The sequence below is a fragment of the Anser brachyrhynchus genome, assembly GCF_964034855.1.
Source record: "Anser brachyrhynchus genome assembly, chromosome: 17".
NCBI lineage: Eukaryota > Metazoa > Chordata > Aves > Anseriformes > Anatidae > Anser > Anser brachyrhynchus.
This window is the reverse complement of record NC_137710.1, coordinates 6,537,580-6,563,000: the sequence shown is the minus strand read 5'-3', so window position 1 is coordinate 6,563,000 and position 25,421 is coordinate 6,537,580. Positions and strand designations below refer to the sequence as shown.

General features: G+C 47.9%; 2 protein-coding genes across 4 annotated transcripts in view; both read right to left on the bottom strand.

The window, feature by feature from the left end:
• The window catches only part of PUS1 (pseudouridine synthase 1), a gene marked incomplete at its 3' end in the record, with an annotated part of 4,123 nt that extends 515 nt beyond the window's left edge, over nt 1-3,608 (bottom strand). Inside the window, exons 1-5 of the mRNA XM_080560241.1 lie at nt 3,457-3,608; nt 2,960-3,175; nt 1,531-1,668; nt 713-815; nt 7-443 (exon numbers count right to left, since the gene is read on the bottom strand). Of these exons, the coding sequence (XP_080416367.1) occupies nt 7-443; nt 713-815; nt 1,531-1,668; nt 2,960-3,163 (882 nt within the window). The 5' untranslated portion in view covers nt 3,164-3,175; nt 3,457-3,608. The remainder of the gene's footprint in view (nt 1-6; nt 444-712; nt 816-1,530; nt 1,669-2,959; nt 3,176-3,456) is intronic.
• Nucleotides 3,609-10,729: 7,121 nt separating this feature from the next.
• The window catches only part of ULK1 (unc-51 like autophagy activating kinase 1), a 78,536-nt gene continuing 63,844 nt past the window's right edge, over nt 10,730-25,421 (bottom strand). For 2 of the 3 annotated variants that reach the window (XM_080558940.1, XM_080558941.1), the window contains exons 20-28: nt 24,925-25,109; nt 23,972-24,087; nt 23,242-23,385; nt 20,520-20,707; nt 17,589-17,767; nt 17,347-17,465; nt 14,968-15,125; nt 14,616-14,751; nt 10,730-12,676 (exon numbers count right to left, since the gene is read on the bottom strand). In XM_080558940.1, coding sequence (XP_080415066.1) covers nt 12,621-12,676; nt 14,616-14,751; nt 14,968-15,125; nt 17,347-17,465; nt 17,589-17,767; nt 20,520-20,707; nt 23,242-23,385; nt 23,972-24,087; nt 24,925-25,109 — 1,281 coding nt within the window. In that variant the 3' untranslated portion in view covers nt 10,730-12,620. The remainder of the gene's footprint in view (nt 12,677-14,615; nt 14,752-14,967; nt 15,126-17,346; nt 17,466-17,588; nt 17,768-20,519; nt 20,708-23,241; nt 23,386-23,971; nt 24,088-24,924; nt 25,110-25,421) is intronic. The other variant, XM_080558942.1, reaches the window with a different exon arrangement.

Sequence of the window (25,421 nt, the reverse complement as noted above, 5' to 3'; positions counted from 1 at the left end):
GGGAGCTTTGGGGACATCTACTTTCTCTTCTCCCCAGCTGCGCTCTATGATCGACTCAGCAGCATAACCTTTCACGATAGCTATCACCAGCCCAATCATCTTCCTTATCTGGTGCATCATGAAACTCTGACCTTTCACTTTGATCACTGCAAATTCGATGTTTTCCCGCACAAAGGGCTCTCCACAGTACATCTCCATTATGTACCGCTTGGCACTGGGGTCCTTGGGGCCCTTCTGAGACGTGAAGTTGTGGAAGTTGTGTGTTCCTTTATAGCAAGCAAGCAGCTTGTTGACTTTTTCAAGGGTCTCTTTGTTCAGTCGATAAGCCTCTTCTTGCACATCTTCGTCTTTATGGGCAAAGGTAAATGTTGGCAGCATGTAGGAGTAGGTTCTGGCATCACATTTGTTCTTGGAGTTGAATCCCCCAGTGACTCTCTTCAGCCCTTATTTTAAAAAGAGATGTTAAGTTTTTGAATCAGTAGGCCATAACCCAATTGGGATTTCAGCTTTACCAACCAATGTATTTTTTTTTAAATAAAATTCAATTCAAATATACAAAGATTTATTTTATATGACACTAATTTCAAAATAGCAGAAACAGATTCTTGTTAAAACTAAACTGCTTTGAGGAAAATTATAATAGTAAGGAGAGACTTTGTGCAGGAGAAGGCTCCTCTTGAAAAGTTTTCTTTGCCCATTCTGGCATCCTTACCCAGAATTCTGATGTGAGAAGGAAGATGGTTATTGATCTTTTCTAAGATGTCATCTATTAGCCTGACCTTTAGTGACACAATCTGTCCAGCTGCAGACACACCCTATAAAAATCATAAAGCACATATACAGATAATTATGTACCTTGGAAGGTCTAGGATAGCACTTGAAGAACTGCAATAGCTAAAGAACAAGTTTTTCTCACTGTCATTTCAGGCTGAAATAAGGCAAATGCAAGGTCACAGGCAGAAATCCAAGTAAGAGTACTCCTGGAAGACCTGCTGGTGTTGTATGGCCACCCAGCACCTTAGCAATCTTAGACAGCATAATACTGCACTCCCTTTCCTGATGTATCTCACTGTATTTGACTATTAAGTAAAGCACCAGCAGAAAGAAATGACTTATACATAAGATCAGCCATGAATTCCAGTTCAGACTTAGAATCCTGCTGTGGCAGGGTTGAAAATCAACGGTGATGCAGTTACATTTCCAAGCTCCGCATCAGCCAGGCAGCAAGAGCAGTGAGGAGCAGCAGCAGGTTGGAAGCTGAAGCAGATGAATGTGACAGCAATGCAGAGACGCAGTGTAAGTATGAAGCACCAGCTTTACAAACACCATATAACCAATATCCCACTCTTTCTAAATATTTGCTTTTTACTCAAGTTTAGTAATGAATGAAGGGAGGAGTTTCAAGTCACATTCACTGCAAATAGGATTTGCTGTTGGATCTCATGCTAAACAACACTTTACCAGGCAATCACAACAGCGCTGGTGGGAACAGACCACATTTTATGAGAGCACAGGCCCTAACCAATGTACCTTATCTGTTCGAGCACACCGCTGAAAAGACATTTTCTTCATGTTCTCTCCATGGTTTTCTGGGATGCAGCCTGACTGAACAAGGGCGGATACCAAGTCGTCTTCAATTGTCTTGAACTGTGAAGATCCCATATTCCTCTAGAAGAGAATATAAAATAAGAAAACAAATAATAATAATGGGGTAACTGTTCTGAAGAACATCACTGAAAAATTTTATTAATTGAATATCACTATGCAATCTTTTAAAAATCTTCCCTTCACAACCCTAAACTAATTGCCAGTGCCTGCAACAGTAACAGCTGCTGTTCTAAACCTAGCCTCTGCAAATTGGGCTTCTAGAAATTGGTGGACTCTTTTGGTCAGGTAGCCCGAGCTGTTACATAACTCAGACTACTGTTTGCTCCAGCAACTTCTGCACTAAACTTGTAGATGAACTATGAGAGAAACGTGCAACTCTACCTGTGTAAGGCTGCTTGGCACACACCCTCCAACACACACCACTCAGTAACAAACGCAGTAAAGCTGCAATGCACTTCCACAGACATGCCCGTGCACGTTGTTCACTGCTGCTGAACAAAGCTACTTTGCTGTATAAGCATGAAAAATTCTTCTGTGTTCAACCATTACCAATTATCCCGTAGAGCTTTTAAACTACACCTCGGGAATGCGTATGGAGCATGCAGTATGCTGAGAGGAGCAGCAGATGGAGCAAAATCACGCTGTTGCTGCTAACACTGTGCCACAAGACCATTCCTGCACGGGCAAGTCTGGGGCACTTTGCTGCTGCAACAAAGCAGCATCCCACGTGTAAGTGTAACAATCTTACAGCAGTTTTCCTGTTCCTAAATTGCTACAAGCCACCCTATTGAGCATACCAGGAAAAGGACAATTTACAATGTCTTTGAATACAATCTTTTCATATATCAAAGAGATGTCAACACAGCTGGCAATTTGTTTCTTTAAAATATGCAGCTCAGTTCCCCAGGATCTGCACGTTTTGCAGAACACAGTGAGACAACCTGAGGTCTGACCTAAGGAAACCTCTGCCCAACTGCTTTGAAATGTAAAGCTTCAATCTGAAGCTGGTGCACGGGTCGGGAGGGATCATGAGACAGCACATCACGCACTGACAGAACTGCAGTGCCTGTGCTTTCAGCCTCCTCAAGAGCCTTGTCTGCAGCCCAGCTTTTGAAAGATCTGCTGATGCTCTATACTGAAAGGCATGTTCACTAGTCATGGAATACAACAGATGTACAACTGACAGCTTCCTAAGTCCAGCTACTACCACACCACTTGACCCCAGGAGCCACTGAACCCATCTGTCCCTGCCCCAGCTCCTGAAGCCGCAGCCCTCCCTCCCTGCTCCTGCAGCTCTAAACCCCACAGACCTCAGTAAGGGCCGGCCGCGACGCTTTATTGACCCACGTACTTGCATCCCGTGGTAGCCTTTCCCCGAATACGCCATCAACAACACGATCTTCCTCTTGGGCGACCTTTTGCTTTGATCCTCCTCCTCCTCACCCCCGTCTCTCTTCAGCCTTTTGCTTTGGTGCCCGTTTTCCTCCGGCCTTTCCAGCACCTCGCCGCCGCCGCTCAGCCTCTTGGCAACCGCTGCCCGCGCCCCCTCGGCCATGCTGGGAACCACCTGCGGGGAGCACAGCGCTCAGCGGGGCGAGCCCCGACCGCCAGCCCCGGCCCGGCCCGGCCCGGCCCACCCCGGGGAGCCCCAAGGAGCCGCCCGGCCCCCGCTGAGGCGCGGGACGCCCGGGCCCTGCCTCCCTCCCCCCGGCCTCCCCCCGCGGCCCGCACGCACGTTACGCGGCCGGGCCCCGGGCCCCAACCCCTCGGGGCAGAAGCCGAGGCCGCGGCCCCAGCCCCAGGCCCGCGCCCCCCAGCGCAGCATCGCGGCCCGGCCCCGCCGCTCACCCGCCCGGGCACGGCCCCAGCGGGCCCGGCCGAGCCCTACGGAGGCCGCGCGGGGCCGCGCCGAGGCGGCGCTGGTGCTGCCGGTGCTGCTGCGCGGGGCGGGGCGGCGCTGAGGGGAGGCCGCGGGGCTGCTGCATCCAAAATGGCCCCCGGGGTTGCGGGGGGTCCTCAGCAGGCGCTGGGCCCTACAGCCGGGCTCCTCTCGTGTTTTGGCGATGTTTCTCCGTAGGCTCGCTCACACACAGGCTCGGTGGGGCCTGCACGTGTGAAAAGTGTGAGAAGTTATTAATCCAAGCAGGGGAAAAGGCAGAGTAACGAGTGCGTTCCTGTTATAAGCATTACACGTATAAGCACAACATTTTTTTCCTCACAAACCCATTTGGTAAAGCAGTACTACTAGCAGCAGTGAAACACAGCAACAAGTGGTGGCGTCACCGTCCTGGGGATGTTCAGGGAAAGGTTGGACGCGGTGCTATGGACATGGTTTAGCGGGTGACATTGGTGGTACGGCATGGTTGGACCAGACGATCTTGAAGGTCTTTTCCAACCCTAATGATTCTGTTTTATTCTAAATACCTCATGTGAAGCACAGGTCACTCACTAAAGCTCAAGATCACCCTCCCAGAGGGGTACTTGCTGGGCAGCGGTCACTGTCCCTTTGTCATGCAGCTGCCCCCCACACCAGCATCGCCCACTGTTGAGCACAAGCCCCCACGCTTTCGCTTTCCTGTCAGGTTTTCCTCCCTCCGGCTTTCTCAGGCAATCATTATGCTCATGTCTCCTCTATCAAGTTTTATCTGTACTGATGTACTTAATGGGAAAGCTTAGTACAATAGGCAACCTTATCAGGCAACAGCATGTACCTCCTAAAAAGCCAAATGCACCTGGAAATTGTTTTGTTATGCTATGAGCTTCAGTGCTTTATGGGAGGGAGCTACCCAAAGAGGATGCTGCTCCCCTGGCATGGCTGTGAGATTAGCGTAAGAAAGCTCCATTTATTCATTCAGATGGAAAATGGAATGGGTGACAATTCCAAGCAGGCCAGATTATCAAACGCAGGCTTGTTATTTCTGCTAATAAGGGGAAGAAATGCAGCATGTCCTTTTTTGAACTGACACATCTGAGTTATTTCAGTAGCGGGACGGGGCAAGGGAAGATTTATCACATGTTCCCAGCTGTACTTTGTTTAGAGAAGTGATAAAAGATAGCCTGTCAAATAGCAGCACCGCTGCCAATGGAAACAGGAATATAAATGTCTGTATTGCTTAGACCGGGGCGTCTGAATCTCTTTTAGCCTTGCTTCCTTAGGAAATGAAGTGTGTGCAGTCACACTGCCTGTCTGTACAACACCGTCTCTTCCTCCTCCCTTCCTGCTATGATTGCTGAATTTGGCCCATTTCGAGGGAGGGAAGAAGGCCCCAGCAGATAGGATAAAACAATGGTATGACAGGAGAAAAACTTACATGGATGTCCCCATGATGGAAAAAGCTTTGCTATCCCAGCCCCTTATCCATTCTAAGGAGCTTCAAAACAGCACGAACCTTGCTCTGAACCTGCCAGAGCACACACTGACTCTTTCCCAAGATAAAAATTAGGCAGGTGGAAAGGAGATGGGGAAAGTTGTTGGTCCCAGTGCGGAGTTGTAGGACACACACATGCCTCACTGCTTCACTGTTTATAAAATGACTTGGTTCACAGTGTGAACCCCATTGTCATAAAATATTACGAGTGGTTAATGTCGCCTTCGTGCTCAGTCCCTTCAGTCAGTCTTGCTCAGTCCCCTCCATTCCCAGGCAGATGGGAATCACCTCTGTGATCTGCCTACCCTGCCATAAACCCCTGCCCTATCCCTGAGCATATCACACCCCTGCAGCTGCAGCCAGCCTCGGGTCATGAGGGGCACTGCCACCAGTGGTAAGCAGCGCTGGGGATATCGTCATTTTACTCAGTTAAACATAATGACAGGAGTCCAGGTGACAACAGGAATCAAAGAGGAGGCGCTTGCTCTATGCAATTAGCCAGCTCCTTACAGCCCACCAGTAAAGTGCTCCCTACAGCACCACAGAAAATGACTGACTTGGATTTTCTGAATGATTCATTTAGCCTTCAGGTTTTCTAGCAGAGCAGAACTGATAAGCTGCCAGCAACATCAGAGGTCCCAAATGAGGTTGGGACCATGCTGCAGCACCTGTCAAAGGAGCATGTTTCTTGCAAGGAGTTTGCAGTCTAAATCCTCCAAACGAAGGAAGGATTATTGTCCTGTTTTCATTTGGTATTTTTTATTTTTATTTTATTTTCAAGCAGGTAGATAACAAAGGCAAGGAGAAATTAAGTGACTTGCCAGAATTGCCACTGTAAATCAGTTCTGTGGGAATCTGCACTGTGAAGCCAGTACCTCAGGGATGTACATCTTGAGTGAAAAGGCAGCAGAGACGAGGCTGCAGTTTCTGGTGTAGAGCAGAAGGTCCAATTGCAGATCACTGCGTGAGGTCTGCAAAGCCAGTGCACTTGCTTGGATTTAATTTGCATCACACTTACCCAGCATCTTCAGGAATTTGCCTAATCTTCAAGAATTAAATTAGCAGGGGTTTCATTCCTCTCGCAGCCATACCCAGGGGTAAATTGGAATAGGCACAAACAATTCATGAAACTCCCTGCTGTTTGTGTGAGGAGCAGAACATTTCATACTTGTTTAATAGGACTGGTGAAATTAAAGTGTGCTTGGCCTTAAGTGAGAGTGCTGCCATCAAGTTTACTCAGCAGTGAAATCATCCTCATAAAACGTTTCCAGGTATGCAAGTGGCCCTGGGGACTGCAGCGTGTAGCTCCAGGAATGGGCTATCCTTGAAGTTTCAGGACAAGCACACCTGCCGCTGCAGAACTGGTGGCGGAGCTCTAGCTCTAACAGGTGATTTAACATCTTCGTGCCCTGCTCTGATGAATCACTCCAACATCATCTCCTTTACAAGAAGAGCAACATTAACACCCCCACAAACTACCACTGCAGCTCCGATATAGTCCGTGCAATACCCGACCCGACAGAGCGGTCCTGTAGTGCCATCTCTGGCAAAGCCCCCATGCCTTGTCCGTGAGGTGAAAATAGGCACCCAAATCCTCGCCCTGCACAGTAACAGTGTGGGCCAGAGCACAAAGGCCGGCAACCGCCGGGAGAGTGAAACCTCTGTGGTGCAACCCCGCATTTGTGCTTCCTCCACCAGACCCCCTCGCTCTAACACAGGCCAGTCCCTTCTGGCTTGGAAGTGACCTGACCGCCTGAAACGAGGCCTGAACCGAGAGAAGCGTGGCAACAATTCGTCTGTGGTGGCTTTAAGACTACCTGCAGCAGGAATCCCAGCAGGCCTGCAGTTCCCCACCGGAGCGCGTTAACGATCCCGCTGCCCACGTTAGCAAGCACACCAGGTGCTGAGGAGAAGCCGAAGGCAGGACCCCCACGTGCTGTAGGCCCGCAGGGTGTTGGGGGTGCGGAACAGGCCCGGGAGCAGCACCCTGACTTCTGGAAGCAGAGCTCCGGGCCCGTGCTGCGGACACAGACATCGGGGTGTACCCAGTGTAAGCCCAAGAGGTGCTGGGACCAGCGCCGGGGGAGCTCTGACAGCACTTGGGTGCTAGCGGGGGTTCATGTCAGAAAATCGTTTGGAAACTCAGCCACCCTCTGTCCACAGTAAGGAAAGAAGCCCATGTTTGACTTTATTTTCTTAAGCTTATTCTAAGAAATATATTATTTAATGCATTTTCCGAGAGCATCCTGCCAGATTTCAGCTCCCAGGAGGAGTGGTTCTGACTCCATTGTCCCTAAAAATGCTGTTTTTAGAACAGAAACGTGCCAGGGACATTTGTATCCCTGCCCTACGTGCAGTTGCTCAGCCAGGGAATGGCACCTATCCTCAGTGCTGCATTTATGGTCACAGATTAAGGGTGTCGAGAGGCCTTTAAAATCCTCCTGTGGGGATTTGTCAGCAGGGCATTAACTCTGGCCAAAGGAGTTAACTCCTCCTACGAAATAAAGTTTTTATAGGACAGGGCTTGGTAACAAAAAAAAAAGCAGGGTACTTGATCTTTTTATCGCCTTGGCGTGAAGCATGCCCACCCGTTTGTACTTCCTTGATGTCACCAGGCTACGTCTGATCTCTGGGAGCTGAATGAGCAGGTTTTTGCTGACGTACTTACAGCAACTAAATATAAAATACGGGAACAAAGCCAAACACACTGGAAGAATTGCTTGGGTTTGTTTTCTCCTAGAATCAACAGCAATGCAACGTCACCATAAACATCTCAAAAGTTGTGCAATTTTCACTGGTGCTTTTACGCTGTTCAGGCCTCATGGTTTGGAGCTTTTAGAAGAGACTTTATTTCTGTTCAGTCTTCCAGCTAGCTCTGTCCTCCTTTGTCTGCTGCCCATGAAAGAGCCCCATGGATCCAGACGGGTGTTCTCTACCTGCACGTGGCACACACTGTCTGCCTTTCATCTGGCTGTAGGTTTTCCACATGAACCCTTAAACTTCCTCACAGACAGCTTCAAACCCAACCCTTTACCCCCAGCATCTGAAACACATTTATTTATGTTCTTTACCCCAACCCCATGCCACAGGGAACAAACACGATGTCCTCCCACAAAAGGGTGCTGTTCACGTTAAAAGCAATACAAAAATCCCAGCGTGCCAAGCTCCAAACGCTAAGCACCATCAGCGGTTGTGTTTATTTAGCTGTGAGCAGCTTCCCGAGGTCTTGCCCGGGTTGTACCACGCTGTGCCTCCACGACACGCGGCTGTCCCCGCGAGCGAGCCAGCGTTAGCGGCAGCGCACCCGGGCACGGCCTTCCAGGCAGCCCTGTTCTCACGGAGGGACCGTGTGCTGCCCTGTTCCCCTCGGTGGGAAAGGCAGGGACAGGAAACGAGTTATAAATAGGGCTGAGCAAGAAATAAAAACAGTTCCAGCTCAGGGTAAAGTAAGATTTTGAAATAGGAACTTTTCTTACAGAAAAACAATACAGCTCAGTAACCGCATGGGGTGATGCTGAGTCAGACAGGCTGGCAGGCAGGGCTCTCCCCAGGGATGCTCACGGCCAACAATAACACGCATGGCACAGCAAGCTGAGTTTTGGGAAACGTTCCATGGAACTACAGTATCAGGCCCCTGAGAGATCACACCTCTGTCGCTTAGTTTCTGTCAAAGCGGAAGGACTGGAATAATTCACATCTCAGACGCAGGGCTTCGCTTTTTATCCTACATATTCTGATTCGGAGAAGAGACTACAGCTACCAGTCTTGCACCAAAAGCCAGGATCAAGGCTGACAGCAACCTGACTGTGGTGCTAAAGGGCTGCTCATATCCACCTGTCAGGAGTAAGGATGAATTAGGCACTCAGTGCAGTACCTCGCACATACCGGTTTCACATAAGGCTCCATGCTGCTCACAGGGCACCCTTCTCTCAGCCCACGGGTGCACATTCAAAGAAGATGCCTGCACTGCTCTGGCTGCTCCCTACTGCCCAGGGAGCCACACAGTCCATCCCCTGCCTTGAAAACACATCTGAAGTCTCCTCGGGCTTCTTTATGGTGTTCCTTGCTACAATTACCCAACCACTTCCCATGCCTCAGACACCCCTTCTGCAATGTGCTGAGCGCTGGACTGCAAAGAGGTAAAGAGCTCCAACGGGTTGATCTTGCAAATCCTGGAACATGGGTGAAACTTCATGCATCAGCCTAATGGGATTGGAAGGGGTCTGCTATCAACTCCTCATAGTTTCTGTCAGTAGCAGCAAGAGAACACATCCAGATAAGGACAGATTAACCAGCGATTGCAGCCCCAGCCAAGAAATTGGGTTCATTTTTCCTAACTTCAAAGGCTGTCTGTAGCTTTAGGCAACATAGCTTCTTTGTCCCAAGCTTCACCCTCTTTGAAAAGAAGGTAACAGCACTCCTTCACCTGAAAGTCACGGCTGGTAGAACCAAACCCATGAAATACCATACATAATCCAGCTAGTGCAGTATCTGAGTAAGTACTGAAAATAGGCCACTAACAATTTCAAAACATTTTTTATTTCTTAAATTGGTGTTGTACAATTTAAAGCCAAAAAAAAAAAGTCACACAAAACACAAATAAAAAATGTTGACAAAGTATCAAGCATTACCTTATAAAGAACATCATCATACGCTCTCACAAACCTGAAGATACATGTTATTAGACTGAGGTTTCTTGAAATCTATTAAGACGCTACACACAAACGCTGCAACAGTAACAAAGCCATGACAATAGCAAGTGGACTATGCTAGCAACTTCAACAACGGTTGGGGATTTTTTGTGTATTTTTTTCTTTTTTTGTTGCCTTTTTTTTTATTTTGCATTCCTTATTGTCTACAAAGCAATAAATATTTTTCACCAAAAAAATTGGTTTCACGCTACATGCAATTAGATAAAAAATAAAGTCACCAAAGTGATGGCAAAATAAATCACCTGATTTTTTTTCTTTTTCCTTTTTCTTTTTTTTTTGTGTTTTCTTTTTTTTCTTTTTTTTTTTAATTCAAGCACAGTGGCTAAGTTTCAAGTATCGAGAGAAAACTTATATACACGTTTGTGTTTGTGTGCATATATATACATACACACACATACACACACATACTTGTATGTATATATACAAACACATACATATATATATTGGTTGTAGGTCTGTAAACCACAATATTTTGGAGCAATATATACTTGTGTACATTGAATGTGGACAATTTTGATACATTCAAGTAATTAAGTACAGCTGGAAGGTTAGTGCTGAGCTTGCCACGTACAAGGATCCTTAAACCTGCGCCACAAACGTGGGTCCTGGGCTGCGCTTCTGCTGGGCAGGAAGCTCTCAGCGTACGCTCGTGGGATTGCCGTGAGGGTTCAGGGCGAGTAGCAGGTGTCTGTATTGCAGAGTCAGTCCTGGCTCGGTGCTTTCGTGCTGCATCCCAGTGCACTCACCTGTGGCATAGCCCTTTGCAGAACTGGTAAAATCCTTTCCTAAGCAGTCTGGGTCTCTTCAGCGCTCCTGGCCACAGGTTGGGGGGTTGTTTCTTTGCTGTTATTTTCTTTTTTTCCTCCAGGCAAAAGCATAAACAGCCACAGAAGCAGCAGGCTGTGAATGTACGATGTAACAGAGGCCCAATACTGAAGCATTTGTGTAAGCTATGCTTAAAACTTCCCTGGTGGGGCAATCAAAAATATTTTTAAATTTCCTTATTGGCATTTATTTCTGCTCTGCGATCAGAAGTATCCATGTTGCCAAAGATGATGCCAGCTCAAGCCAATTAAGTTGCTCCTGAAACCCTTGCAAAGTATCACACTGAATGTGCCAATATTGAGAGAAAAAAGCAGTGAGGATTTAACCACCATGTGCAAATTATTATTAAATCCCCAAAAACAAAGCCTGAGGTTTCAAGTTGCTTTCAAAGATACTTTTCTGCCCAGCACTAACAAAATACTGCCATGACTCTGATAAATTAAGACACACACTTGCGCACGCAGACAGACAGAAAGGCAGCCAGCTATCCTCTCACGCACATGCTCACAGCATCCGAAGCCTCAACCAGAACTCGAGCCACTCGCACCCGCAGTCTCATTTGGCTACAGAGTCTCCTTAAAAGAAATGCTGAACATAAAACCGAACACTACAAGATTTCTTTATAAAAAATTTAAGCAGCAAATAAAACTTTTTTTAAAAATGCGTTTCCAATTGTAAGTGTGTAGGATCTTAACGCCTGTTCTTGAGCTCTTAAAAAGCATGGAGCTTTATATTGACTGTCCTTTAAAGAACATTTAAATAAAAAAAAAAAAAAAAGAAAACTACCTTGGTACTGCCAGACTGCAAGTCAGCTTTGCCTGGTGTGGAGGAGGAACAGCACAGACTCCGCGGTGCTTTTTGCCTCACACTCACAAGATACAGTACAGTTAAATACGTACAGTTACACACAAACCATATATATCAATATATATTCACCCTTAGGAATACATATTAATATATGCACACACGTAGTGCAATAAAACAACCAGGAAACAAGGGAAGGAATAAAAAGAACAGCATTCCTAACAGTCGTGATGTTCCTGGGTTGTTGTGTGATGCAAAGTCAACTTCTCAAAGTTCCCATAGTGTGTAAAGTGCTCCTTTGATTCACAAAGCTAGTGTTTTCAGTTTCAGGGGAGGGTGAGGGATACGGGAAAGGGCTTATCTAGCCAACAGCTGAAAGCAGGACAGCGCTAGTGCTTCCTCGTGGTAGATATGTACTGACAGGCTGAACCGAACAGCCAAGAGTCTTTAATGCTGATCCCAGTGAGCACAGGGACCAAGGGAGGAACGGATTCATTTTGGCTTCTTAGAAATACAGGAACATTGCGTTTTCCGTCATCTTCCTGTTTTCCAGGCAGAGTCTCTTTCCCTGTGTCGTTTGCCCGTCCGCAAACACAGGCAGTCCACGCGACAGCCACGGGAGGTGCAGACTTGCCCAGTGGCAGCACGCTCTCAGCCTTGCTCAGTAAGTCTGTAGAAGGTGGCTGCTACTTCAGCAACGCTCAGGCAAAGTAGAGCAGATTCCCTCCTCTCGGCCATTCAGCAAGCACTCCAAGGCAGAAATGAGTATGAGAAAGGACAAAGGAGAAAAAGGCAGGGGGCCTTGGGTTGCCAGGAAGCTTGAAGGTGCCTGGCTATCAGCTGGGGTAGGGGAAAGTACACAAACTGGCCTTGATTTCTGAACGACATCCTCCAGCATGAACTGAAGCCAGCAGTTTCAGCACATCCATTGCCTGCAATGGAGACAGCACGGAATACCCTGTTCTTAAGCAAGAGGACAGGCAGCAGTCTTTATCCTTCAAAGTGCTGGGAAGAAGCAGACTTCTATCCTTCATCCCTGCTGCCAGTGAGGGAAACCTTTCCACATCAGCTACGTCTTCGCCCAGCCTCTGGGCAGGGAAGTATTTGTGCTTGCTGCAGTCACACCTCCCCACAGAAGAACTTAAGTCTGTGGAACAACTTCCCAAAATGTCAAAATACATGACATTGAGCAGTTCATCCTCTAAGTCTCCTACCGCCAAAATTGATTCCTGCCACAGCAGCAGGCCGTCGGAAACAAAGTGATCAGCTGGGATGAGGTGTGTGGAGAAGAACACTACTAAAATCAGGCGCAGAACCCTGACAGCAGAGCTGACAGCCTGCGCTCAATGCAGAGTTTACCTGGGAGAGAGAAAAAAAATAACACAACAAATCAGCTTCTCACTTTCCTGGCAGTATAAAGACCACCAAAACGTGCTGGAGATTTGGAAAACAAACAAGCAAACAAAAACCAAAACACAAGAGAATTTCAGCAAGCCTAAGCAAACCTTCTGGAATCACTACCACGTACCGATTTAGGCTAGATGAGGACCTAGCCACAATGATCTTGCTGGGAAGAAACAGGCCAAAGAGCTGAACGATTAGAGATCCCGGACTGAAAGCAGTGAGGCAGCAGTTCTAACACAGTTATCATGACGTTCTAAAGGACCACCATCCGCTGTAAACAATTTATTCATTTTTATTTAGTGGAGAGGCTTTTGTCAGCAGTCAAGATAACTCACGGTCTCCTGTGCCATTTTTCATGGCTTACAACTGAGAGACGGAGCATGCACAGCCCAGCACAGTCAGGGCCAGATCCTCACCATCTGAGCCCGAGACCCTGTCAAAAGCTAAACGTTTGCTGTATTTCTACATTCATCACTTTTCTGAAAAAAGTAATCAAGTACCTAAGATCTAAAATGAAATGTGTGCATCTGCAGCCTACCAGAGAACAACTCAATCAGGAAGCTGGAACATAGGGTAAAACGGGGAATACCAGGATATCGGCTGGGAAAAGAAATCCATTAGATGCATTAACTGTATCTCTGGACAAAAGCCGTGATTTCGGTTTGTTAAGAAACAGTACAATAGAAACTACTTGGTATTCCCTATTCACCTAGCCCTGCAGTACCGCATGCCACCTGCCAATCTCCTTTTGCTCTCCTTCAGCGAGCCTCATGTCAGCTGTTAAAGTTAGTGATAATTAACTGACTGATTGCCTGCGAGCCAGAAATCTCTTCTCTCATTACCTATCCAAGAGCTCTGTCCACACGGACGACTAGAGCAGTCTGGCAGCACTTTGGATGCTGGCCCAAGAAATGCACTCGCTAGCCAGCAGAGGGGGAGAGGCACGGTTTGCCAGCTGCTTCTGCTCCCTTCAGCTGCACTGACGCGGCGCTGGACTACCGCCGATGGGCTGGTTTAGCTGTGATGGAGCAGAGCTGAGGCCAAGTCAAGCTGCTCTAATGGACAAAGGCTGTCCCCCATCCCCTCTGCCTCCCTCCCGTACAGAGGGATAACAAAGGTGATTAAACCCCAGCCAGAAGGGCAGGGAAAGTTCAACTCTGAGCAAGTGAGGTCAGTCGTTTCTGCGCTGCATGCATTAGTTGTGGAGCCCGCAGCAGTGGAGTACAACCCCCCCTCAGACACACAGCAAAGGGAGGGTACAAGAGAGGTGACAGCAAAGAGCAGCGAACAGAGGGGTCCGTCTGTCTCTGGGAAGGGAAGCCGAACGATAACAAGCAGGTAAAAGCTCAGCTTTCACTGCTACTGCAGTCACTTCCTAATGAGAAAAATACTTGTTTGCTGCCTTCTTGGCCTGTCCTGGGGAACCCAGATGGGCGAGCAGTCCCGTTTTAGAAGGGTTGGAAGCCCGTGAGCCCATGCTGTGCTGATCAGCCACCTCTGCCTGACAGCCACTGCAGTTTCACGATCCCAAGTGTGCTGTGCAATCAGATGGATGGTTCCGGTTGGAAACCAAACCCTTGTCGTTGCTACTGCCAAGCCACTTCCTTCAGCAAGTTCTTTCACACATCAAAAACTCCAACAAAGCCCTGGCAATTGCTCTGCAGTGCGGCTCTCAAAATATGGCTCAGAACAGGGACCTGCATTTCTAACGTTTTCTCCCTGGGAAAATAGGAGGCCGGGCTGCTAGGAGCTGTAACAAGTCGAGATCTGTGCTATGTCCACCAAGATGTAGCCAAAGGAAAGCGGGATGATGGATACTGAATGTTCCCGATCCATGCAGCTATAAAAACACAGCGTGACCTAATGAGGGGAAAAAAAGCCACCGAACACTCACATTTATTGATGTTTTCTATGTCCCCCTGTTCAGTGATGATGTTCAGGAGCCCTTCCATCAGCAGCAGAGCCTTGTGGTACCTCTGTGCGCAGTCCTCTCTGTGGTGGAACATCTCATCCAGGGCTGCAGACTGCACCTGCAGGCAACAACCCCGTGCAAAAGGTTACTCCCAGGCCAAACCCAGCTTTCCCAGCACGGCCCCTTAGCCGTGTGAACACCTCCACCATCCAACCCCCAAAGATTGCACACAGCATCATGAATGAAACCACCTGCTAAGGCCACCAGCAGGAACTGCCAATGCTTGACACCTGCTCTGTGCTAGCCCTGTTCCCAGGCACGGTGCGGTTATTACCATTTGCACGGCGTAGCTGAAGATGAGCTTCTCTGCTGTGATGCTGTTGATCCGATCCATGAGTTTCTGTTTGTCTAAGAAGAACCTCTGCAGTCTCATGTTGAGGCAGTGGCAGGATGATACACTGGATTTATAAAGCTCATTCAGCTTCTTCACAACTAGAATAAAGGAAAGAAATGCATTGGACATTCTTCTAGTTCTCCCTGTGTCTCCCAGTCTCCGTGCACAGGACCCCAAATGAGTAACTTCAAGACAATCAGGTTATATTAAGGCCAAATGTAAGTACTTGCTGCACCAACACAGGGTCTTTTTCCTTTCCTTTGTCACCTTCACCAGTTACAAGCCTGCACGTTGCAACACCTACACATCTATTTCACCTGAGGCCAGGCCTATTTTTTGTTTCCTTCAGCTGCCACAAGGTACAGAGCAGTTTGCGCGGTGCAAGATGTCTCACGCCTCACCAGAAGCAGCAGACATGCCAGATACAAAGCTTCTGTTACTTGACGGGTGATGACGTGCTGTGAAGAAGTACGTGACTTGTATGTGGTAGCTGTTGGAGCTCAGTGTGGCTGAGCAGTGCTGAGCAAAGGAATCTCTCTCCTGGGACAATGCTGTCCCAGAATGAAAGGTCACCTCCTTTCCTGCACCGTGGCAGCTAGGACAGGAAGGTTGTGACAGAGAACCAGGAGTTAAATATGATCTAAGAGATTAAATAACCCAAAACAGCAAGCGAAGCCATGAGCTTGAGTCTCACTAGCTGTCTGGCACGACCCACACAATGTACCTGGCACAAAGCATCTGATGAGTATTAACCAGTACGTGCGTGTTTGAAATCCCCCCCACTGCACAACTTGCTTCTGGGGGAGGGAAAGGAACCCGTACCATGAACAAACCTATCTCGGGTACTATGCAGAGAGGCAACTTCACTGACAGCCAGGCCCTGTGACTAAATATAGCCTTCCTACGTAGAGATAAGAGAGCAGAAAGCCAGAAAAGAGACTGCCTCCATGAACAAAGGCAGTTGAAACTCCAAAGGACTGAGGCACAAAACCTTAACCCTGTCAGGGTCAGACTATCAGATCACCCTGGTTCAGAAGAAATTTGAAAGCGAGTTGGAACCCCAAAGCTCGTGGGTGACATCAGAAGGGCAAAATGAAAAACTCCAGGAGAAGAGAGCCAAGACTACTTAAAAACAAACAAACACATCAAACAAACCAACACCCAACAACAACAAAAAACATATGCAAATAAAGCAATATCCTCCTCTGGGGAGTTCAGCCAGAGCTCTGGGCTGGGCCCAAATTACCAGGAAAAAGATCATGGCTGCAAGTTGAGGACCCTGCTTGGCACACACTGCCCAAGGACACTCCGGGGCAGTGTCTTGTCGCACTTCCACCTTTTTTTTCCATACACATGTGAAGAAGTTACACAAGTGCCTTGACAACCCCCTTGTCCTCACTGTGCCCTAGAAAATCTCAAGGGAGCAGTACTTTGTGGGGACAGAAATAAGAAAAGACAGCCTTATCCAGTTCCCACACACTGAGGGAAGAGTTATGCTATGAATCTACAAGTTGCAATTTGCCCGGAAAAGGAAGAATTTATTTGGGTTATGTTAGCCCATGGGGAACACGTGGAAGGTGCGTAGCTAAATCTGTACTTTTTACTCCATATTGCCCCCTATAACACGTGTGTGCTCACTGTGCCTAACTTCTACTTTTTGCGGCCCCACCCCAAGTCAGCACGGGTACTTTCAAAGACTAAACCCCTGGGGAAGGGGGCTGAGGGGTCAAGTACTACAAGTGTTTCAAAAAGCTGCCTCAGTAATAATGCCATTGTAGTGTTAAAATTGTTTTTTCTAATCACTGAATCACAGCCAGCTCACATCACAAGCCAGCCAGTCAGATGCAAATGTAAGGCTGTGAGACTAGCAAATCAGTGACTCCTGCATTACCAGAGTTTTACTTCCTGTGTTTTTGTTTCACCTGAAAACCATCATTGCCAAGACACGTCTCAATTTGCCAAGTAAGCACTTACTAGGCCAGGCACTGTGTAATTAAGTTGGACTTGCGTGGAGTACAAATAAACACCTGAGATAGAGAGGTACAAGGAATCAGATAAGATGAATTCCCCTCTCACTAATTAGCACTGAAGATTCTCACACAGGCATGAGCAGGAAGGAGTTTGAGACCTGAACTAAGCACTGAGAGGAAGATTCCTTTCAGTAGGAATGAACAATACCCCGAAAGGAAGGCCCGGCCATGCAAGGGCACAATGAGATGCACAGCTGGGGGTTCACGCTCACTCAACATCCTCCCTGCCTTTGTAACACCTCCCATTCTTCCATCCCAGGCCTTTGTACCATGTGCCAAGGCCCCTTACCTTGCTTGACGGTGGAGGACAGGCACAGCTTGCCAGCTTTGATCTGCTCTATGGCTGTCTGCAGGCCCGAGGACAGCAGCTCTGCGACTTTCAGGTACAGCACCAGCTGCTCTGCATAGCTGCAAAGAAAGCACGTTGTAACACAAACCCATTAGCGGGGCGGCACTACGTGTCCCAAAGGCACAGAGCGACACGTCGGGGTGGCAGGGAGTGACGTGGGGGGCTCTCTGCCCGGTCCTTACCTCCACTCCCGGCTGAGAAGGCTGATCTGGTCAGCCACCACGCTCTCCTGCAGCTGGTATTCAGACGCCACCGAAGTGCTCATCTCGCTGGAGCTGCCTTTCAGGGCAGCGATCTCCATCACGTAGTGGACGAAGGCCAGTGTGAAGCGGAGGCTGCGCAGGATGTCGGTGTGCTCTTGCTGTTGAAGGAAATGTCAAGGTGGGGTTACAGAGGGAAAGCTGGCATGCAGGGAAGGCTGCTTACCTAGAGCTGTGCCCGTGGCTCATCCCAGCTTAAAGAAATAACACCTGGGCCTGAAACCCCCCCACACCTCTTCTTTGGGCAGGGACAGCCAAACTCAGCGCTGAGCCCACACGCCCCACCAGTTCCGCCTCCACATTAAAGGCAGCGACAGCCTCAGGCCAGAAATTCCCAGCCCAGTCCCTGGAAAAGCTGGTGTGACTTGCTCCAAAACTACACGCTCCCTTCTTAAGGAGTGTTCCCAGCAACTTGGGACTGTATCAAAAGTCGTCCAGGAAGGGGACGAGACCATCGGCACAACTGCCCAGCCCTGGTCCGCACCACCGCCATGCTGGTACAAAGCTGGAAGCGAGTGTGGATTTCATGAGCGACAACCGCTTGCAACCCCAGCCCTCACGTAGCTGGGTCTCTGCGTGCTCCCAGCCCAGTGCAGGAGCCCTGGGTGAGGTCCTCTGCAGGGCCAGCAAGGACAGCCTTTCAGCTGCAGCCCCTGCCCAGTTAGTGAGGGGAGAGACTCGCACTCAAATCACTATGTTCATTTCAAAGCAGTTTTTCCTCTGCTATTACAGACCAAAGGGTATTATCCTGTTTCTGGGAATCTCTATTGCTTAAATCATTGAAGCATTTTGGGGAAGTTAGTATTTGTGGGAAAACTGCATAGTTGTGGCTCCTACAAAAAGGATTGCTGCCTGGATCAGATGCAACTCCATTGTTTGCACCCTCTGCAGAAATGCAGCTAACCTGCCTGACCTTCAAACATTTAGTGGATCGGTTCTCTTAAAGGGGCTTGGTAAGGATGTTTTCTACATGAATTTGAGGGGAAAACAAACAAATAAAAAAGCACATGCTCAAATTCTGCATGCTTTTGTTTTTCATTCACCAGCTCAGGCGCTTAGGTGCTAAAGGAGCTTTGACTATCTGAAATATTAATCCCTCCTCTACTATCTTGCTACCTGGACAGTCCAGTAAGGTAAGGAAGTCTCAGTCTTCCTCTATTTTCTTTAAAAGCAAAGGAGGAACTCGGAGATTAAGTAATTGCCAAGTCATACAAGAAGCTTGTGGCAAAGCAGGAACATGCTGAGATCCTGCAAGTCTCAGCCTTATATCTCTAACTAACGCAGTCCTTCCTCTCTGCAAATACAGCTGGCCTTATTTATTACGCTTGTGTTTCTGGCCTTATTAGGCATCACAAGAGTCTTTCCTTCCATAGCCATCTCTATTGTGTTTCCAAAGCACTGCAAAACAGACTGAAATTTAGCATTCAGTTTGCCTTGTCTGCACCTAAAGAAACTTTTCCAAAAGACTGAAGAACTACCACCTATCTGAACACGGCAGCTCCGCTCAGGATAAATAGGGGTGCTTTAATTGCAAGATTTCAACGCCCTGAAAGCATCAGAAATCAGAAGATCTGCCAGGTTTGTATTCTGGCCAACTCCACAGAGCACAAAGGAGTCTCCAAATATGCCAAAAAGGTTTGGTGCCAGAAAGGTTTTGTGACATGTGGATCAATTATTGTGCTCAGCAGAAATTATGAGCAAACTCAGATGACTCCTTACAGACACGAGAAGCTGAACTGAATGGGATTAAGATCAAGCTGATAACTTTTTAAGCACATTTCTCTTCAGACCCTGAAAAGCGATGGCAGCTGGCAGGGCCCCATATTTCTGGGACCTCAAAGACAGGAATGCTCAGTTAAATTCAGTACTATTGTGATAGATCAACGCATATCAATCAATCCTAGCACTGGGGCTCTGCAGGTAATAAAGCAAGTCAATGCAAGTCAATGCATAATTAACAACAACAACAACAAAGCTAAATAAAATCTGGAGCAGAAAAGCAAATCCACATCCTTAAAATGATGTATGCAGATCTTTGTAGGTATCTAAGGGGTTTTAGCAACACCAGCAAAATCCAGATACGAAGAGCCTTTCCCAGCCCTAGGCAGCCCAACGCCGTACCATGAATAGAGCTGAATCCATCGCTGATTCTGTCTCCCACCTCTACTGCAAATGGGCAGCCTGACCTACATTTCAAATATATCTCAGCTACAAAAGCATTTGCTTTGCTTCAGCTGGTCTTCAGCCCGCAGAGGGGGAGCCTGGCAGCCTTACAGCTTGACAATCTGGTTCAGCTGTTCTGGTGCAGAGCATGTCATGTCCCCTGCCCCCCATCAGTAAACGTGTCAGGTTTACTTTTTTTCAGACTCTTTGGGCAGAGGCTGTATCGCTGACTGACTCCCTAAGTGCATGCAGCAGGCAGTCATTTGATACACCGCGCTACTCATTCTCTCAAGTCAGCTATTCTAGTGCTGAGCCTTCTAAAAGGGAGAAGGCCTGAAGTAACCACATTTTATTTAGAAACTGTTCGTGCAGAACACACCAGATAATTGATGTTTCCAACCTGCAAATTCAGCTTTTGAAATGGTAAATTTTAATCCTATTCATGGGCAGTCCCAAGGACTACACGGCTTGATAACAGGCTCAAAAACCACTTTCCTAAATACATCCTGGGCTTCCTGAGCACTGTGTTGCCTACCTCTCTTGAAGCCAGCTCACACCACCTTTGGAAGCAACCGCCTTGGATGCAAACATGAGCCTCTGGATGAACCAGACACTGGCCTTCTGGATTTGCTTTCCCTTTATTCTCCCCTATCTTTTGCCCCCAGCAAGTCCCTGGGGGGATATACCCACCTCCATGAGGGTCTCTTCAGGCAGCTCTGGTGCCTCAAACGTAACGGCACTTTCCAGGTTAGCGGTGATTGGATCAGCAAAAGCGTAGCGGAGACTCGAAGGACCTTCCACAGCATCCCCACCGGTTCCTACTGCCAAGTGCCTGCCGGTGAACGAGCCTCCAGAACTGAGAGAGCTGGAAGACCCCACTGGGAAGAAAAATAGGCAAAGGAATTACTTGAGATGTTAATATTAGGCCGGGTATTCCTCGACCAGCACAGGGGATAATTGTAACTGTAGGATCCAGGCTCTTATGAGAGCCAGCAACAGGCACTCTAGAAAAGACACAAGGACTCTTGATGCAGAATAACCACTCCGCATGCAAGCTCCTCAGTGACTCAGCTAGACAGCTTACAAACACAAGCAAATTTAATGCACCTTCCAGATTGCCTGTCATTTCTGGGGACAATTCCTGAAGCACCTTCCCTCCCAGTCCCCAACCCTTTCTGAATCCTGCCGCAATATCTCGGGCTGCATTTTATCATACACCACCATAATCAGCTTCCTTATCATGGATCAGCATGGTTTGAACCTTGATGCCTTAGTTTTAACACCATCACCGAGTAAGCACCTCTGGTAAGTGAGGTTTTCATCATGGTTTTAAAACATCAGCCACTTGCATGCAAAGCAGGAAAGCTTTCTGTTATATGCCCTCTGCTTCTGCCTTCCTCTCTTTACAAACAGGAGGTTGGACAGAGTGACTTCAGCTAAGTCAAGACCCTAACCTCAGGATTCAGGAGTAAGAACTGTGTTCACCAAACAATTCCCTCACCATCATCTTTTCCCTTTCTTGGCCACTGAATCCACCTCAAGAGTATATTGCATATAAAAGATACACACTTCAAAAGGAGTTTCTGTCTCAGGTTATCGATAATAATTCCAGAAGGCTTCGTATCCCCTGACACGCTGCTGCAGAGGGGTATATTCTGTCTGTCAGGGGGATGCTAATACCAGCTATGCTGCTCTGCTAATTCTCCACCATCACTGATCCTCTGGATGGAGATAGTTCTCTTCTACCCATGAATTTCATTTGCTGCCCTACCCTGACTTCAGAAGGTTTAGCAATATAATGCACATTTGAACAACTAATCTACAGAGACGCACAGCCTCCTCTCCTGGAGATCTCTCCCAGCTGGCAAGCTTCAAAGCTAAATGGATCATTAAACCGATCAGAGTATTTCCAGATCTTTCAGATAGAGAAAAAGACCAACAATACCACATTCTGGATGCCCTGTAATTCTGAGACGCTGCTTGCAGAAATTGTTATGACAACTCCCGAAAAGGCTCTGCCTTTGTATCTGTCAAATGATCCTACTCACAGATTGTCTAAGCACTTGGGGTGTAGAGTTCCAGCTTGCAAAGCTCCCTTTTTCACCATTTTGTGCATTAACTCTAACATAAGGAGTTACTACACAGACAGAATAAAGCTTGTCAAGCAGCATTGCTTTGACGGCCTTCACCCAACGCTGTGCATGTGTTGTGGGCTCACTATTTAACAGCCTCCTTTACCAGGCATTCCATCTGAACTCTTCGCTACTCAGCAGACCCTCAAGTATCCAACCATCAACCCACTAAAAAAGCAGCACTTGGATCTGCTTCCCAAATGTTATTATCCCTGCAAAAGCAATACAGGAAGTCTGAATTCTCTATTCATAGCGTTTCAGTGGTAGCTAGAGGCTCTAGCCAGGATAGTAGCCCCACTGTGCTATAGGGCAGTCAGGCACTTTGTGTGAGAGTCCCTGCCCTACGAGAGTCCCTGCCTGCTTATGAGACAAAGGAAGGGTTATGGTCCCAACTTTCCAGACAATCAAGGATCTGAGTGGGTTTAGCTATGATGGGAATCCAAGCCATACCCAGGAACTGAGCCATATGTCCCCCCAGTCCCAGTCAAGCAGCTTATTCATAGTAACATCCAAACCTTCCCTGCAGTAATTAAGAACAGTTGACTATGTTCAGATGATGAACGGCCAGGACAAGAACCCAAACAAGCCAAAAAAGCAAACAGAAGTGTCCAAATATTTTCTTAAACTGAACATAGGCTCCAGCTCCCAGACACACTGTCCCAACAGGGACAATTACCACAGCCTCAACTGTTGGCTGCTGAGGCCAGAGTGCTGGCATCTTAAGAGCCGTATCTGTCCACCAGGAGTGCACTTCTCCATTTCCTACTTAAGCAATTCACAGCATAAGTGACACCACTTGTACTTTAGCATATAGAGCCCTTATATAGAGACCTTTCGTAACGGTATTTGTGCATTGAAATTGTTGGGCATGGACGGTCATGCTTGCCTTTTATAGCTTATCTGCAGCCCACGAGGAAAACCATCAGAATACAGAACGTTCCTTATCTTTGTTGACCTATCAGTAACAGTGGATCTATGAACAGCTGCAGCGTTATTCCTGAAGCAGACAGAAACGATGTAAAAGGACCGTTTGCCTCTCTCGTCCAGTCCTGGAAACCCCTAGAAGGCATGAGTCCTTGTGCCAGTGTGAAGAGTTACCAGCAATAACTGGGGCTGGCATGTGCCAGCACAAGAACCTCAAAGGCATTTAGACCAGCTGAGCTCTCTGGATTGGGCTTTGAACAGCCCTCTGCCACCACCGGTGTGCAGCAGCAAGGAAGATAGCACGTTGCTCTGCCCCCAGACATTCCCACTGGAACAGGCAGGTATCAGCCCTTTACCTGAAAACATCCTGGTCCTCGTGGTCTGTGGGGGGGTTGTTCCACTGGGAGGGGATCCGACAGTAAAAATCACTGGGGATGGGCTGGCAGAGCCTCCAGCCCGGGCACCAGAGTGCAGGGTCCCTCCGTAAGCACCTGAGGGAGCTGGGGAGACAGTTGAAAGGCGCAGACTGGCATTACAGGAAAGTTACTCTGAGCACGGTGTGCCTCACCCAGCGGTTTTATGTTCCTGTAGACTCTCTCACCGTGGTCACCAGCACAGGGCAGCACTCCCTTTAGAGGCATCCTGCGATGACGCGACCAGGCCAGGCCGGCACTGACCGCAGGACGTGAGCCTGGCAGCGTTACGCACCGCTGCAGCTGTTCTCCCCTCCTCGCTTCCCAACCTGCACGCGCAGGAAGACCCACCCTTGCAGAGCCATTCATATTCAAACTGACTGGCAGGAAGTCCCCACTTCCACATGATATCTCATTCAGAAGGGGCCAAGAGAGGAAGCCTTGCCTGCCTACAAAATCACACCGCTAGCCAGCAATTACACGGCACGCGTAAGCCCACAGACCTTCGAGCGCTCACAGAAGAAAACAAGCAGACATCATTACACTCCTCACGCACAGCAGTCAAAAGCCATCAGAAAAGAATCCTCCCTTTCGTAGGAGGCGCACAGCCAAACTCTTCCCACCCAACCCAACCCAGGACATCCCCCCAGATCTGCCTGGCCTTTCCACCTACCTGCAATTTCCATTGGCTTCTCGTTGTTCAGGCTGTCATTGCTGCCAGCTTCTGAGATCTGCGCCCCAAAGGCTGCCTTGAGAAGCAGGTCAGTGAGCCTGCCTGTGCTCAGAGATCTAAAAAGAGAACACACAAGATGATGCAGAAAATCACCAAGCAAGTTTGGGGCAGGTGCAAAGTTTCAGCTAAGTTCCACTCCAGTTTGTGCCATTGCTGGTCCGCAACCACTACACAGCAGAGTCCAAAACTGAAATACCCACTGGCCCTATTCCTCTTTTAGCAGAGCATCTGAAGCACCTCCTGCTACTTGCAGAAAGCTTATGACTACTTTGACTAACTGCAGTAATGAAAGAACTGAGTACAGAATTGCTGTAAAACAATTTTTCTTTGATGGAAGATACAGAAATTAATACTAGAGAACTCTTCCAGATCACTGGAGAAACTTGCTATCAGCAGAGAAGCAGATAAGAAAGGTTTAACACTAACACCTGAGCAACTTTGTATCCTGCAACATTCATGTCAGTACCTGGCTTTCAAACAGATCTTTGAAGACCTGTGCCTACAGTTTGATAGACAAGGAACACCTCTCCCTCACGACAGGCACAGGATCCAAAAAGAGCAAAGCACACATTTGAATAATTGCAGGGAGTCTGGTCTAGTAACCAAATCCTTGATCCTCCACACTTGATGAAACCCAGGGCGCTAAACAGTGTGAAGCTGTAGGCAATCTTTCATTTTACAAAATCTAGGCCACAGCCTGCTTCTGTAGCCTGCTTCTGTAGAGGAAGACTTTAAAAAATCTGCATAACATCTGCCTGCAACCCAAGGGTGCTAGGAGATGACTGCAGAATGCTCGCAGACCCATTATAATTGAAGTTGTAGCTGGGCTTTGAAATTTGCCCCACTCGTGTTAGGGAATGAAGCACCACTATATAAAGCAGACCACAGCTCACCTGCCCTTGATCTCTTCCACAGGCCTCAATCCAAAGCCAGTCTGCTGGCAGTGGAAATGTCCCATCTCCTTCAGATCTGGCAGGGTCTTGTTCCGTGTTGGAGTCATCATGACCCCCTGATGGGCCAAGAGGGTGAGGAGGTTCTGGGAACTTGGGGTTTTGGGAAACTCAAAAGGGGACACAGCCTAGGAAAAAGAGAAAATAAAGATCGGTCGTTAAAATGAAGGATGAAGGTTCCCCTCACCCCTCATTTGTTTATCAGAATTAAATTGTACACTTAAAAACAAGCCTGAAATAGGAGAAAAAGAAGGGGAAATTCCAGCCCACACAGCTACTTGTCTCCTATCCCAGAAAGACTAAAATGAAAGGACAACAAGCTCTGCTGAAAATTTGTAGTAGCCTAACCTAAGCACAGAGAAATGCTGTCGCAGTGCCAGCTTCACATCAGGCAGTGGGGCTTTCACCCACTTAACCACCTGCTGTCTCCGCTGGGGATT